This window comes from Rhinoderma darwinii, chromosome 2 (assembly GCF_050947455.1).
Source record: "Rhinoderma darwinii isolate aRhiDar2 chromosome 2, aRhiDar2.hap1, whole genome shotgun sequence".
Taxonomy (NCBI): domain Eukaryota; kingdom Metazoa; phylum Chordata; class Amphibia; order Anura; family Rhinodermatidae; genus Rhinoderma; species Rhinoderma darwinii.
The window spans coordinates 353,244,644-353,261,153 of record NC_134688.1 but is presented as its reverse complement, the minus strand read 5'-3'; the positions used below and the strand labels follow the sequence as shown (position 1 = coordinate 353,261,153).

The 16,510-nt window shown below is 40.4% G+C and overlaps 1 protein-coding gene across 3 annotated transcripts in view; it reads left to right on the top strand.

Annotated features, from left to right (window-relative positions):
• Nucleotides 1-1,036: 1,036 nt before the first annotated feature.
• Nucleotides 1,037-16,510, top strand: part of RBBP5 (RB binding protein 5, histone lysine methyltransferase complex subunit) — a 54,624-nt gene continuing 39,150 nt past the window's right edge. The window contains exons 1-6 of one of the 3 annotated variants that reach the window (XM_075853778.1): nt 1,037-1,254; nt 4,088-4,113; nt 5,138-5,310; nt 13,423-13,563; nt 15,423-15,585; nt 15,690-15,799. In XM_075853778.1, coding sequence (XP_075709893.1) covers nt 1,236-1,254; nt 4,088-4,113; nt 5,138-5,310; nt 13,423-13,563; nt 15,423-15,585; nt 15,690-15,799 — 632 coding nt within the window. In that variant the 5' untranslated portion in view covers nt 1,037-1,235. The remainder of the gene's footprint in view (nt 1,255-4,087; nt 4,114-5,137; nt 5,311-13,422; nt 13,564-15,422; nt 15,586-15,689; nt 15,800-16,510) is intronic. The other 2 variants (XM_075853780.1, XM_075853779.1) reach the window with 2 other exon arrangements.

Here is a 16,510-nt window from a genome sequence, read left to right as displayed (position 1 = left end):
GGATACAGCACCCAGAGCGACGCTTGTTATCTCCATTCACAAAGAACAATGATCGTTAATGTATGGGAACGACCGATTGTTAATACGATAAATCATCCCCATGCATTCGCATCATGTTGGCAGCACATCTTCGCTTACACTGGGAAATGTGTTGGCAACCAGCGAAAATTTTTTGGCAATTTAAAAGATTGGCTGATATTTGCCCTGTTTACACAGGTCGATGTTCAGGAACGAGTTTTCGTATAAACTCGTCTGCCTGTAAATGTAAAGTGTCCAGTGCATAAGAGAATATATATATAATAACAATTTTCCTTGACTGCAGTACTACTGGTCATGTATACGTTTTTAAAACTAAATATAACTTCTGATTTAATAATATATGGTCAATTTTACGTTTCGTGTTGAAATGCATCTACAAGGACACATGAAAACAAATATTTTATATATATATATATATATATATATATATATATATATATATATATATAAAATTATTTTATTAGATAGATAGATAGATAGATAGATATGAGATAGATAGATAGATAGATAGATAGATAGATAGATAGATAGATAGATAGATAGATAGATAGATAGATAGATAGATATGAGATAGATATGAGATAGATATGAGATAGATATGAGATAGATAGATAGATAGATAGATAGATAGATAGATAGATAGATAGATAGATAGATAGATAGATAGATAGATAGATAGATAGATAGATAGATAGATAGAGATAGATGATAGATAGATAGATAGATAGATAGATAGATAGATAGATAGATAGATAGATAGATAGATAGATAGATAGATAGAAAGAAAAAAAAAGAAAGAATGAGTGAGTGAGTGAGTGAATGAATGAATGATAACAGTTGCTCTGCTTATCCGATGCTGCATATTGTGTTTTGGGCCGGTTGGGAGGACTTGGGTAGGAAGGCGTACATGCACGAGGAACCTTTCTGTCAGGGGTAATGTTGTGGTACGGACAATAATATGCGATGTACATATTTGGAGGCCCCGGGCTGGCCGCTGTAGATGCCTGTTTTCAGATCTATAGCTGCCCCTGCGTTTGCCATATTGAAATCTCATTTTGGGCTAACGTTTGGAGGCTGTCTACAGCAGTCCTTTTTTATCCCCAGTGACTGACGTTACCGGCAACAGGGGCAGGAGGCGTCGGCCCCGTTTCAGGGGCGGGTGTGAAGCTACAGAACGTTAGGTCAAAACCGGAGCCATGAATTTGGAGTTACTGGGTAAGAGCAACAATGGGAGAGGAAAGGAGCGGGATGTATGAACGATGGAATGGGCTTGGAAGGCCCAGCGATCGTCAGCTGTGTGTCTAGTTTCGGTTTATCCAGCCATCAGCCTAGATTTCCCCATGTCGGGCAATGCAACATAACGTGTTAAAGTCATTTCAGATCGTCCATTTCGCAGTGGGAACATTGGAGGACTATTGTTTCTTTTTGGCCAGTTTAGTGTTAAATGAGTGAATACAAGAAGCACTGAATGGAGATGTACCCAAAAGCAGGTTCCTGCCAAGAGCCACCAGAGTTCAGATGTAACATAGACAGACTGGCAGATGGAGCAGGACCCTAATGGGTTGCTATGGACATGTACAGATCATAGCTCCAGGAATATAAGATGATGATTGTGTTCACCTTGTCACTAATCCACCATGGTACCTTAGAATCTCTATAAATGGTTAAGCAACTAACATTTCTGTGTATTGTTACATGAATCTGAGATTTAATTCCACATTGTACATGTTGGGCCTCAGACATAAAGAGTTCTAAGAAAAAGCCTTCATGTTACCCATAGCAACCAGTTAGATTTGTGTTATAATTTTTCCATAGGTTTTTTTTTTCTGACAGATTATCTGATTGGTTGCTATGGGCAACACTGACACATTGATATAACAGTTATTATGGTTAGGGCTGTTCACTGCAGTTGGGATGTTTTTCGGCATACATGCTTGGTGTGTTGCAAATGTGTGCAATTATATGCCCAAGTTTAAAATGCTAGGCATATGTTTTGCTATTAGCGTAGAGCCCGAGTTTTGTGTGAACAGAGGCTAAGAAGCCTTTTGTTTCTACAGGTTATATATGTGCCCACTTGTATGTCGTCACTTGCACAAAAACATTTTTTTTCAATTAGAAGTCCATTGAATGCAATTAAAATTTAATGTCAGTCCTGATGCCAAAATTAGCATTGAATTTTCTATAGATGTGTTTGTATGTTTTTCTGTTAAAAATATTAAGTTCCGAGGATCAATGACGGAGTTGCCCATGGCAACCAATGGATTTGCTGCTTTTATCTTCAAAAGGGACTTAGAAAAATAAGAGCTGGAATCTGATGGGTTTTTATGAGCACTCCTCCACCTTTTTTCTTTTCAATAGTTTTATTAAATCTCCCCCCACTATTTAGCAAAAAACTAGCAACCCATAAATACAGCAAAGCCTGTTTATACATAACTATTATCGCTACAATTTGACATTTCTTTAGTACATATTGATAATTGTTTAGTGTAAATTTTGGCTACTAAATTGTAACATGTAACTTGCAGTATATGTTATTAGGAGAAAGGTGTCTCCTACAGCCTACAGTCCCCTTTCCCTGATGGCACATTTTCTCGATAAGGGCCAGTTCACACTGAGTTTCTTGGCACATTTTTTTTGAAGCGTAAACCGCGTTGAAAAACGACTGAAAATGCCTCCCATTGATTTCCATGCGAGGCGGAGGCGTTTCTTTTCCCGCGAGCAGAAAAACCAGTTCGCGGGAAAAAGAAGGGACATGCCCTATCTTCGGGCGTTTACGCCTCTGAGCCCCCATTCACCTCTTTGGGAGGCAGAGAAAGCATATTTCGCAGCGTTTTATGTCTGTGGCGCTCAATGGCCGCGGGCGAAAAACACTGCAAAAATCGGCGTTCAGACAGAGGAAAATCTGCCACAAAGTTCCAAACTGAATTTTGAGGCAGATTTTCCTCCTGCAAAAAACTCTGTGTGAACCCAACCTAATCTGTGTTCACACGGAGTTTTTTGCAGGAGGAAAATTCCTCCTGCAAAAACTGCTCCAGTAGGTTTTTGCACAGTGGTTTGACAAAAACTCGTCAAAACACTCGTCGAGGGTTTTTTTTCCTCTTTCTGACTCATTGAAATGGGGTTTTGGAGGAGGAAACCGCCTCAAGATGGGTCATGTTGCTTCTTTTTACCACGACGAGTTTTTTTTACTCGTGGAAAAAAAACTCGTCTGCCTCCCATTGAAATGAATGGGAGGCATTTTCAGGCGGTTTTTGAGGAGTTTTTTGGTGTGGTTTCTGCCCCAAAAAACTCATCAAAAAACTCCGTGTGAACAGGGCCTTTCACACGGGGTCTTTTGCCGAGTTTTTTGACGCGGAAACCGCGTCGCAAAACCCGGCAGAAACGGCCTGAGAACGCCTCCCATTGATTTCAATGGGATGCGTCGGCGTCTTTTTCCCGCGAGCAGTAAAACTGCCTCGCGGGAAAAAGAAGCGACATGCCCTATCTTCGGGCGCTTCCGCCTCCGACCTCCCATTGACTTCAATGGGAGGCAGGAGAAAGCGTATATCTCGCTGTTTTATGCCCGCGGCGCTCAATGGCCGCGGGCGAAAAACGGCGCGATAATTGCTGTTCACACGGAGTATTTTGGGGGAGGAATATCTGCCTCAAAATTCCGTTTGGAACTTTGAGGCAGATATTCCTCCCCCAAAATACTCCGTGTGAACATAGCCTAAGGCTACATGCACACGTTGCAGCAATACGCATCGTGTGCATTGAGCCTGACACTCTGCTGTCAGGAGTAATGGGAGCACAGTGGGAAATACCAGGAGCCCCTTGCCCAGAAGTTTGGACTTGACTCCTGCGTAGAGTCGGTTCATTTGCATAAGTCCGTGCCACATGTAAATATTTTTTTTTTCTTTAAATAGGTTTTATATAGAGAAAGTTATTTGTTTTTCTTTGGAGGGTAATTTTTTTTTAAATTAAAATGTATGGGGTGTACGTGGTGTTCTTGTCCTGTCTCTATTAAATATGTAACGTATGTTTTTTTGGTTTTTTTTTCTCGCTGTAGAATCCTTTGGCCAGAATTACCCAGAGGTAAGTGCGTAGTGTTGTGTGCAAGTTAGTTTACTCCTGTCTGTCTCTCCTGTCTCTCCTATCTATCTAATCCATCCATCCATCCATCCAATTTATTTTTTACTTAGTGTGTTTGCTTTGTGTTTAAAGTTGCATACACCTTACTGTTCTGCCAATCTAGTCTTGGGTGTCCATTTATGCGTTGCAGTTGAGGTGCGGTTAGAACCACACCCAAAAAACGAATTAAATTTGTCTTTTTCATTGCTGTAAAAATTGCAACTGCATCAAAATATTTAACAAGCTGCAAGAAAAAATGCATTTAGTTTTTCGATGCAGTTCTAACTGCACCTCAGCCGCAATGTTTTAATGAAACCTTAGGGTGGTTTTACACGGGCAGAATTTTTTGCCTGGTAACGAGTGCCGATGGACAATAACAGCAATGATCGGGAGTACGGGGATATATACGATTGTTCATCCCCATGCTCTTTGCGTGTTATTGGCAACACATCCTGTTGGATGTGCTGCCGACAAACGACCGGTTTATGGAGGCATAAAGGATGCAATCCAGCTTAGACAAGTTTGTGGTGGTTATAACTAGTGCTCAGTTGGCAGTTTTGTTTGACATAGAAGAGCCTCGAATGCTATGATCACAAAAGAAAAATCCGCAATGTGATGATTTTGAAGTGGTTTTGATTGTGAATTTCACCCTTTGTAAAGGCAAGGGTGAAATCTGCAGAGGATGCCACCAACTTGCAGAAGAATAGAGAATACTACAATTTAAAAAAAAAACAAAAAACACACAAACAACATTCCCTTGCATTGCACTATAGAATGCACTTGGAAAATCTGCAGCAAATCTGTCCCATGTGAACATAACATAAAACTGATCGTAACATTGTCGTTGAAGTTTTTAATGTAAAGATAATTCTATAATACTTCGTCTGTGTATGTTTTCTGCTTTGGTACTTTTCACATACTTACAATGACTCAGCCTTGTATGCTAGCCGTGTACTTATTGTGAGATGTACATTTTTTTCTGTTGTAGGAAGCAGATGGCACGCTGGACTGTATCAGCATGGCCCTCACCTGCACGTTTAATAGGTGGGGAACGCTGCTCGCTGTAGGCTGCAATGATGGTCGTATTGTCATCTGGGACTTTCTAACCAGGGGAATCGCTAAGATTTTAAGCGCGCATATTCATCCTGTGTGCTCTCTCTGGTGGGTGTTTTTTTTGTTTTATGAAAGGTTATAACACAGTGCTGTTAAAATTAGATTAGATTTTGTCTGTCTTGCGTTATTTTCCTGTCTACACTGACTTTGAGTTCTCTAGAGAAGCTGGGCAATACAAGTCCTGCTGGTGTTAAAGAAACTCTGTCACCTCAGAAACGCCCCCTAAACTATAGTATTCCCGAAATTGCTTGAAAAGCGATTCCGAATCTGCCATTTTTTTGTACATTTTTTAAAAAAAAATTTTTTTGATTCTTTTACTCACTTGCATTCCCCCACTGTAAGACTACAAACAGGCCGTGCGCTGCATGCTAATACATAGAGAGCACTCCTATTCTCGGTGATATAATGGAGAGGACCACTTAGACTCATCATCCGCATGCAGCACACCGCACGTTTGCGGGCTTACAGCAAGGGAATGCAACTGAGTAGAAAGATTTAAAAAAAAAAAAATGTGTGTTCGGAATCCGCATCTTTAATAGCTATTTACATATTATTGTAATTTAGGGGGTTTCGGAGGTAACAGGTTCCCTTTAATGTATTAAAAACGGTGGCAACTGATATAAAGGAACTACATATAAACCGTTACATCGATCAGCCTAGAAATTCTAGTTTAGACGGCTTCATTAGATGTCTACTGTTTTATTTGATGTGGCCCATTTATAGGTATTAATAATCAATACTATTTGTACGCCTTCCAGAAATCATAATGATGATTGGTCAGTGTATAAGAAAAAAAGGATCAACAAGATATTGTGATCATGGTCATTTGTGAAGATGTTCTATGTAACTGTTTGTCATCTATTGAGTTTTCCTATTAAATTGTGTATTGTATATGTGTGTGAAAATAGCAGTATGATGGGAATGTCTTTCCAATGCTTGTAGAAAGTTTTCAGACCACCAATCGTTTGTGATGAGTAGATGCAACTTTAGTAATTCTGTTGTATTATAAAGTAAACTGTGTGAATTTGTTCTGACACAGGTAGCGCTTGCATTACAGATGTAGATAGGAAAAATAACTTGTATGAAGAGATATGTTGGCCATATACAGTGCAATTTTATTAGATTTGCTGTAAATTATATATATATATATATTCGCATCATTAACAGGTTCCCGACCGCTGGCCGTAAATATACGGCCAGCGGTCAGGGTCTCTAAAGTCCGGCGTATAGTATATATACGGCCGCACTTCAGAGACTGTGCACGCGCGATCGCGTGCACACAGCTCTGTGCCCTGGCTGTTGCTAACAGCCATGGGCACTGGGCAGAATGTCAGGGGTCAATCTTTTGGCCCCTGAACATGTGATCACTGTGACAACCAATCACAGCGATCACATGCATTTCTGCATAGAAAACAGTGTGCACGCGATCGCGTGCACACAGCCCTGTGCCCTCGCTGTTACCAACAGCTCTGGGCACTGGGCAGAGTATCAGGGACCAATCTGATGGTCCCTGATCATGTGGTCGCTGTGAAAACCTATCACAGCGACCACATTTGTTTTATTTTGACTTTTCTGGCAGTAAATCTCCTGCCTCTTTTCTTCTCCTCAAACATTGTTTCAGTTTGAGGAGAAGAAGAGACTCGGGAGAATTGCTGCCAGAAGATTACAGTTACAGTTACAAAAAAATACAGTTACACTCATAAAACATTCTCTGTATAGATAGATTTCTATCTATCTATACAATCTATCTATCCATCTATCTTTTTTTCTATCTATCTACCTTTCTTTCTTTTATTCTATTAGAATAGGCAGGTAGGGAGTATATAATTATATATATATCCACATATATATATAATATATTTAGCAATAGCGGTTTATTTTTTTGTTAGCGGTAGTGTAGATATATATAGCAGTTAGTTTGTGTGTTTTATAAAAAAAAATAAAAAAATTTGTTTAGTTAGTGTTAGTGTTAGTTACGTTATGGCGAGGAAGTTGTTTAGCGCCGAGGAGGCATACGCCATGCTGTGGTCTGAGTCGGAGACCGCATCAGAGATGGCGTCCGAGATGGAACCTGTTTTGGGCAGTGACGATGACAGCGTCACTTCAGGTTCATCTTCAGGGGACGTTGTCCCTGATGCAGTCGAAACTGCAGAACATGAAAGCGCAGGGCCAAGTAGCGCTGTAGCACGGGACAGCCTGGTCCCTCCAGTCCAGGCTCTTGTATGGGCACCTGCCCCATCTTTTGGGCCTAGAATCCACGGATTTACGGCCACTCCTGGCATAACCGTGGACAATACAAATTTTGTCCAAATGGATTACTTCCATTTATTTATAACGGACGACATCCTAAATCAGATTGTCCACGAAACAAATTTATATGCCACGCAATATATAAGGCAGAAACCTTCATCCACCCATGCCAGAGATTGGACGCCCACCAATTTGCAGGAATTAAAAAATTTTTTGGGGCTCACCTTAAATATGGTTATTGTCAAAAAGCCCTCCATTAGGTCTTACTGGTCAACAAGACCCGCCCAAGCCACCCCAGTATATTCTGCAGTAATGCCCAGGTCTCGTTATGAGACAATAATGAGGTTCCTCCACTTCAATGACAACGCACAGGCCCCCCCAAGTACCGATGCAAACCGGGATCGGTTGTTCAAAATAAGACCGCTAATAAATTCCCTGAATAATTTATTTCTGCAACTCTACACCCCTGAGCAGAATGTAAGTGTGGACGAATCCCTCCTCAACTTTCATGGCAGACTTAGCTTTCGCCAATATCTACCTTCTAAAAGGGCAAGATATGGCGTTAAGCTCTACAAATTGTGTGAAAGCGGGTCAGGATATACCACCGCCTTCAGGATTTATGAAGGGCGGGACCGCACAATAAATGTTCCTGGATGCCCCCCTGATCTTTCCACCAGCAGTAAGATCGTGTGGGAGATAATGCAGCCTCTGCTTCACAAGGGGTACCACCTGTACTGTGATCATTTTTATTCCAGTGTGCCCCTGTTTAGGCATTTGCATGCTGCAAGGACTGGGGCATGTGGTACCATGCGCAAAAACAGAATTGGTTTTCCACAGCAATTAGTGGGGAAGCGCATGGTAAAGGGGGACTCCTGTGCTTATGCATCTGAAGAAATGCTGGCGGTCAAGTTCAGGGATCGCAAAGATGTGTATGTGCTAAGCACGATTCATACCGCAGGAACAGTGGCAGTGAGGGAAAGGGGGGCAACATCGGACAAGCACAAACCAGTGAGCGTGTCCGAATATAACAAGTACATGGGGGGGGGTGGATTTAAGCGACCAGGTTTTACAGCCCTATTTAGTAAAACGCAAAACTAAAACCTGGTACAAAAAGGTGGCCATTTATTTGTTACAGGTGGCCATCCACAACTCATTTGTGCTCTACAAAAAAAACAGAGGCAGAGACACATACCTGGATTTCCAGGAGAAAATTATTGAAGGCCTCATTTTTGATGTTCAGGACACCCGAGAATGCCCCCAGTCTGAGGATGTCACGCGACTGACTGAAAGACACTTCATCAGTCGGATTCCCCCAACAGCAACCAGAAGCAACCCCCAGAAAAAGTGCCGCGTCTGCAGAAAAGACGGGCACCGCAAAGATTCCTGATATTTCTGTCCCTCATGTCCCTCGCAACCAGGCCTGTGCATTGAGCCATGTTTTAAAAAATACCACACTGTTCTGAATTACTAGATTTTAGTTAATTTGTTGAAAATATATTTGCCCTACATTACGTTTTTATTTTTCCCCTGATTTTACTCCAAGGGTGAGGGAGGGAATGGGTGGGGAGTGGATGTCATGTTTGATGTTTTCTAAAGTTCATCTGCTGGAGAGCTCCATTTGCATTAACCTGCAATTTCTTATTTTAGAAAACCCCAAAAAATAATTTCCCGTTATACCCCTAGATTAATATTTTGGGATTTCTGCTTCAAGAGCAGATATTTTGGAAGTGTTATAGAAACTCTGTTGAGTTTTGTAAAACCAGCTTTGAAAAAAAGCGATTTGTGAAATAATCTTCTTCTATCCTCCGCCCTCCTACATCTCTATGTGATAAATAAGGCCACATATTTGGTATCCCCGTGCACGGGAGAAGTGGCAGAATGTGAATGGAGATTAATTTTGACCGTGGTCTATACCGTGTGTGAAAAATGCTGGTATAAACTGACGCATTTGCTAAAAAATTGCTAATTTTATTTTGATCCATCTTATTCAAGAAACTTTCAGAAGAAAACTGGACTGTCTAAAAATATGATAAACCCCTTGAAGGAAACCTTGTGGGGTCTACTTGTGTGAATGAAGTCATTTATGGGGTGTTTCTAATGTTTCAGCAGCATTAGGCCCCCCAGAAAACAGTATGCGGCTCTAAAATCAAGTGCAGAATTCCTGGACCAAAAAGCCTCCTTTTATGCCAAGCCCTGGCACATGCCCGCACAGCGAATAAGGCACACATATTTGGTATCCCCATGCACGGGAGAAGTGGAAGAATGTGAAAGGAGATGAATTTTGGCCGTGGTCCATACCGTGTGTGAAAAATGCTAGCATAAACCGACGCAATTGTTAAATTCTTGCATTTTTTTCCAATTTTGCCCACTTTAGAGAAAAAAAAAAAAATGATATATACTGACAAATGCCACTAAAACAAAGCCCTATCTGTCCTTTAAAAAGAGTGTAAAATTCAAAGATGAACTTTATTCACCTGCTGAGTTATAGTCATCTAAAGAAGCGCATAGCAAAATTGTGACATTTGCTCTGGTCATTTAGCTGTAAAACAGCCTAGTCCTTAACCGGTTAACTATGTCATTTTTTTTAATTTAAAGATTTGTGTTATTTCCTCTTATGATTTGTTTTAAAGAGACTGTCACCACATTATAAGTGTCTTGTACATGATATGATCGGCGCTGTAATGCAGATTACAGCAGTGCTTTTTTATTTAGAAAAACGATCATTTTTGACGGAGTTATGACCTATATTAGCTTTATGCTAATGAGTTTCTTAATGAACAACTGGGCGTGTTTTACTTTTTGGCCAAGTGGGCGTTGTGGAGAGAAGTGTATGACGCTGACCAATCAGCGTCATACACTTCTCCCCATTCATTTACACAGCACATAGCGATATAGCTATATCGCTATGTGCAGTCACATAAACACACTATAACGTTACTGCAGTGTCCTGACAATGAATATACATCACCTCCAGCCAGTACGTGATGTGTATTCACAATCCTGACACTTCGCTAATGTTTCTGTGAGATTTACAGCAAGGCAAGCGTAATCTCATTTTAAATGACAGTTTACAGCGTAATCTTGCGAGATTACGCTTGCCTTGCTGTAAATCTCGCAAGATTACGCTGTAAACTGTCATTTAAAATGAGATTACGCTTGCCTTGCTGTAAATATCACACAGACGCTACAGAAATGTCAGGATTCTGAGTACACATGACGTCCAGGCTGGATGGTCATGTGTATTCATTATCAGGACACTGTAGTAATGTTAGGGTTTGTGTATGAGGCTGCACATAGCGATATAACTATATCGCTAGTGCAGTGTAAATGAATGGAGAGGAGTGCATGATGCCGATTGGTCAGCGTCATGCACTCCTCTGTACAACGCCCACTTGGTCTAAAGTAAAACACGCCCACTTGGGCATTAAGAAACTCATTAACATAAAGCTAATATAGGTCATAATTCCGTCATAAAGAAAAAAATCTGTCTACTGATCTTAAATTAAGATTATGGACATTTTTTAAATTTGTTTCAAACCTATATAAATGTACGTATTATGGTGTTCTGTGAATAAAACTTTAATTGTAGAACAAAAATGTAAGCTACGTTGTGATATAATGTGTGTTTTGGCTTCCTCATCTTTTTTTACAGCAAGAATATTCCCATTCTCTTACAGCTACAGAGATCTTGAAAATGTTGAGATATTGAAACACAAAATATATTAGTTAGTTAAATAAGCTTTCATTATACAATGAAGCTTTATTAACACAAAACTGAAAACCCCTTTAGGCCATGGTCACACAGCCATTTAGAAAATCTGCAGCTTAAACTCAGATCTCTGCCTTGGATCGGCCAGCCGATCCACACGTGGATTAGTCCTATTGTGATTCAATGGAGCTAATCTGCAGCTTGGCAATATTAAACAGGTGGTTTTTAAAACCAACCGCGCAGTCATTATTCTGCGCAAATATTTTCCTGACCGTGTGAATGAAGCATAAAATACTACGTTCACCTGCATTGCTGGCAAAATGTTCACTGCCTTTACTTCTAACGGTGGGAAAACCCCTTCAACCCTCAAAATGATGATCAAGCAGTTGGGTACTCATATCTGGTATTAAATATTATGAAATGATGAAATAATAGTGTATATGTGATCAATTATTTTATTCCTAACTTTTAATTATTATTTTTTTTACTGTAAATATTTAACAGATTAGACTTTCTTGGAACAAAACAAGATATAACCTGTGATTATACCGTAAAAAAAAGTATTAATGTCAATAGAATAAATTATTGTCACAACATTTTGCCTCAAAATCAAAAATCCACAAACTTTCTATATGTTTGCCTTAGGCCATTTTCAGACTGTGTTTAGTGGTCTCCGTTTGACCACTCCTGACATACACGTTAAACGGAGGCTATAAAGGTATACATTAAACAGATATGTAATGAACACTCATAACCTCTTTTCATGAGGTAACCGGATACCATTTTAATTTATGGGTAACAGATGCCACTGTTAGGCATCCTTTAACCCGTTCATCATCTATAGGCAATAATGGCATCCGTTTAACAGATACGTGATTGTAAAGCTCACGATTATATATTTTATAGTAGCATATGTCATCCATAGGCTCCCATGTATAAAAAAATGTATACAACGCACTCTATACGTTGTTTTTTTTTTTTACTGGGGGCCTCTGTATAGAAAAGCTTAGTTGACTACGCCATTATATCCAGTACAAAGAAAAAACTGTAATCCTGACGTATACAGCCTGACAGAGACCAAAAGGATTCTCTTTTGGCCTCCATTAGTATAATAGAAGCTTTTGGGTATGCTTAAAGGGAACCTGTCACCAGCATTTCACCTGTTAAACCAGCAATACCAGGTGGTAGTGAAAAATCATTTCTATATATCTTAGAATTGTCTTCTTAGTCGGTTGTGTAGCTTTAGTATTCAGTTTTTTAGTGTTCCCACACCGTATGCTAATGAGCAGAAGAGTCCAATCTTCGTTTGAAAAGCATCAAATCTTCATTCCTCAAGTATTTCCGAGTTTACCCCGCCTCCTTACACTTGATTGACAGCTCCTCGCCTTCCCCCAGCACACACAATCCTGCGCTTGTGCATTGATGTCCTCTTCTGGTGTATGTGCACAAAGGGACACCGGATTATTACGATAAAAGACCGTTATTTACAGTCGGAGGAGGAGTTTAGGAGAGGGGATAACGGCAATGAACTTTTGATAGCAGCGGCCAGTGAGGGATAAGTAAAGCTCAATAGGTGAAATGCTGGTGACAGGTTCTCTTTAACGTATGCGCCAGGAGCTTTCCCAACCCATATTTCAAACGTGTAGATAAAAGCCAGTGTGAAAGGGGCCTTACCGATTGCAGACCCCATCTGCCAATCTTTTGTAACTCTTGTCTCTTTGTGCACGTTTACGTGATGTCCGTAGTGGCGACGTGTCAGTTGACATGGATGACCAATTGCTGGCCTCCGTGGTGACGTCACCATGGACAGAGATTGGTCGCCACAGCCATTTGACATGTTGCGGTTATAGACGTCATTGTGGTGTGCGCAAATGGAAAACAGGTAGGTAAGTATATTGTGAAGTTTATTTTTAATTTTATTTTTTTTAGGCCAAATTTAATTTATTTTTTTTTAATCCCACAAAACCCCTTTTAAATATCAGCAACAAAGTTTGCTGTTTGAAGGGATTTACATACAAAATATTTTTTGACAACTGGTTTGGACAAGTCACAGAAGTCCAGTCTGTGTTGTCCAGCAGCTGGGATCCCTACCAATTTTGTGAATGTTCAGGGGGTTTGTTTTTGCTGTTACTCACCTTTGTAGTAGATTGAGGTTAGGAAAACCTGTGCAAGTTTATCCATATTTGCTTTCTACCTTCCAGCTGGAGTAGAGATGGGCATAAGCTTGTAAGTGCTTCCACTGACAACATTGTATCCTTGTGGGATGTCCTCTCTGGAGACTGCGACCAACGCTTCAGATTCCCTTCCCCCATCCTGAAAGTCCAGTTCCACCCGCGTGATCAGTAAGTAACATATATTTTTCTTTGAAGGACATGTGTTCCACTGTTATTTTTCATTTTATTGTTGTGTGTTTGACTTGTTTCACTTCGACACACTATAGTACAAAAACATAGGAATTGACTCTGTCGAACAGATATAGATGTCGAGACGTTGTCATTGATGAAAGTCAAGACTTTGGCCCCCATGCTTAAAACTGTCTGTGGTCTATAGCAACCAATCGTATTTCGCCCTTCTCTTTTTTTTTTTTTGCACAGTTTTATTACTTGTAGTTGGGTTGGTATACTTTTATTCTGCTTGTTTTTAAAGGGGTATTCCCAGAATTAAAAACATGGCTCATTGTCCCCTGTTTGTAAAATAAACAATGATATAAAATATAATCAATTTGCAAAATATACAGGTTTTTTGGCAGTTCCCCCTACATTACCGCGTGCTATTGGTTACCTTTGTAGCTCTTTATTTCACAGGATGAGCATGCGCAATTGTCTTCAACGCTCTGTGTAGAGCTTATTTCTTTCTCTCCTGTGCAGAGAGACAGCGCATGCATGGTTTTGCCGTGCATATAGGGACAACCCAACTCCTGACCGATAGATGTGCAATTTTTTTTTTCTGCCCTCCATTTGAAAAAGTGAAAGGCAGTTAGGTGTATTGGCTTACCGGGCACTTTATTTGACAGTTAGCCTGTCCGATCCGGGCTTCCTTTGGGTCACGGGATCCACACTCTGATTCCCAGAATCCTTCTGCTGTAGGTGTCAGTAGTCGGTTTTTAAATGTAAGTCTGTGAGTGCCTCAATGTGTCTCAAAGACTTGCATTGAGAGACTGCCCGGTCCCTACAGCAGGCACGCTGTTGGATTCAGGGAGTCAGAGTGGGGATAATGTGACCCAACGACTGCCTGGAATAGAGCGGGTAACTGTCATATAAAGTGCCCGGTAAGCCAATACACCTCAATACCTTTAACTTAATGACGTTTTTCAAACACCGGGCGGAAATCTTTAAGGCCGTGGTGTGATGCTGCCATGTGGAAAACCATGTCGGGTGACTGTTGTAACCATGGCTTTTTCCTGTTGAGGATGGGATAGCCAGCGCAATTTGCTTCTAAGCATTCATGCTGAAGTAAATATCTGATGTGAAGGTGGATTTCTTAAATCCCCATTTTTCCAGGCCTGTTATTGATAGCGATGAGGGAGTGTGTAGTTATCATCAGTAGCACTTTGTGTACTAAAGTTCTCTGCTAGACTGATGTGTAGTCGTGTTCTTTCACTCACTGTGTCTGTTACTTCCAGTATTAAAACAATAGAAGGCATTGAGAACACAAATGGTATTCTTAGAATAGATCAGAAGCCTTCAGATCCCACTGGGTATTGTCCGCTGTCAAGTTTTGCAGCAGTTGTCTGTTACGGAACGGAAACCAACTGCAACAGAAGCATTACCATTGATATCAATGGTAACGCAAACGGAAGCTATGGTTTTCGTTTGGCTCTCCGTTCATCGGTTCCTCCGACGGAAAGGTTGAACGGAAGCCCGACGCTGATGTGAAAATGCCCTGATAGATACAGTGGCACCCGTCATCTGTTTAACGGATACGTCATGACGTATCCGTTTACTGATCCCATAATAGTTCATGGGTGACGGATGGCACTGTTGGGCATCTGTCATATTCTTCGTTTAATGTATAAGTCGGGAGTTCTTCCCGATGTGTATGTCAAACAGGGACCTTAAATGCATTGTGAAAGGGGCCTACTGCAGCGAAGACCGCAATTGAGAAGTCGTATAATAAGTAATAGTTCCAAAAAGGCAGATTGGTATATTATGGAATTTAGAAAAGTAATCACTTTCTTATTTGCTTGTGTGTTTCTCAACAGGGACAAAGTTCTGGTGTGCCCCATGAAGTCTGCACCTGTCATGCTAACACTGTCAGACTCCAGCCATGTAGTCTTGCCAGTGGATGACGACTCTGATCTTAACGTAGTTGCATCTTTTGATCGACGTGGTGAATATATATATACAGGGAATGCAAAGGGAAAAGTAAGAGCTAGAATGTATTTTATAAATAATATAAGAAAAAAAAATCCTCACAAGGTTACAAGTGTGTAATTATTATTATTTTTTTTTTTTCTAATTCTTCTCAGATCCTGGTGTTGAAAACGAACACTCAGGCATTAGTAGCATCTTTCCGGGTTACAACTGGGACCAGCAATACAACTGCAATCAAATCCATAGAATTTGCACGCAAGGGCAGGTAAGACTAACTACCTGGAAATAAATAGTTAACGCTTTACTAGTATGTTTGCGCTAGCAGTTGTCATTATGGGAGAGTTGGATTTCCATTTTTAGATTTGTTGACCAATCATCTGTCCATATGTCTGTCTAGTTAAAACTAATTTCAATATAATACAAAAGCCAGTACCACAAAGTATGTTAACAGAAGAAAACTTAGACCTAAACATTAAAGTTCAGATTATGCGGTTAAAGGGGTTTACCATTTTTCCAATATATTTTGTGTATCAAAATCTCACTATTTTCAAGACCTCAGACTTTATAGACTGTAGTGACAAATTCTAATAAAAAATGTAAACAGGAGTGAAGATCCTGCTCACAAGAGCTGACAATCTATGAGGAAATAGTGGCGACACTAAATGAAGAAGTGCTTGTTTTGTACAATGGTCCAGCCATCTTTTATACATATGGGGTAGTACACATAAAGCTGCATGTGCCAATAACCACCCAGTATCTTTGTATGCACCGATATAAAGTACAGTAGGGTGTGGGAGATACTTTGGAATAAAGGAATCCAGTTCTGATAGGGGGTGGGGGAGGAAAGGTTAGATTAGGGAATGTTATAGGCCTGTATAAAAAGATGTGTTTTCAGCTTACACTTAAAACTGTGGATGTTGGGAATTAATCTGATGGTCTGGGGTAGCGCATTCTAGAGCACTGGTGCAGCACGAGA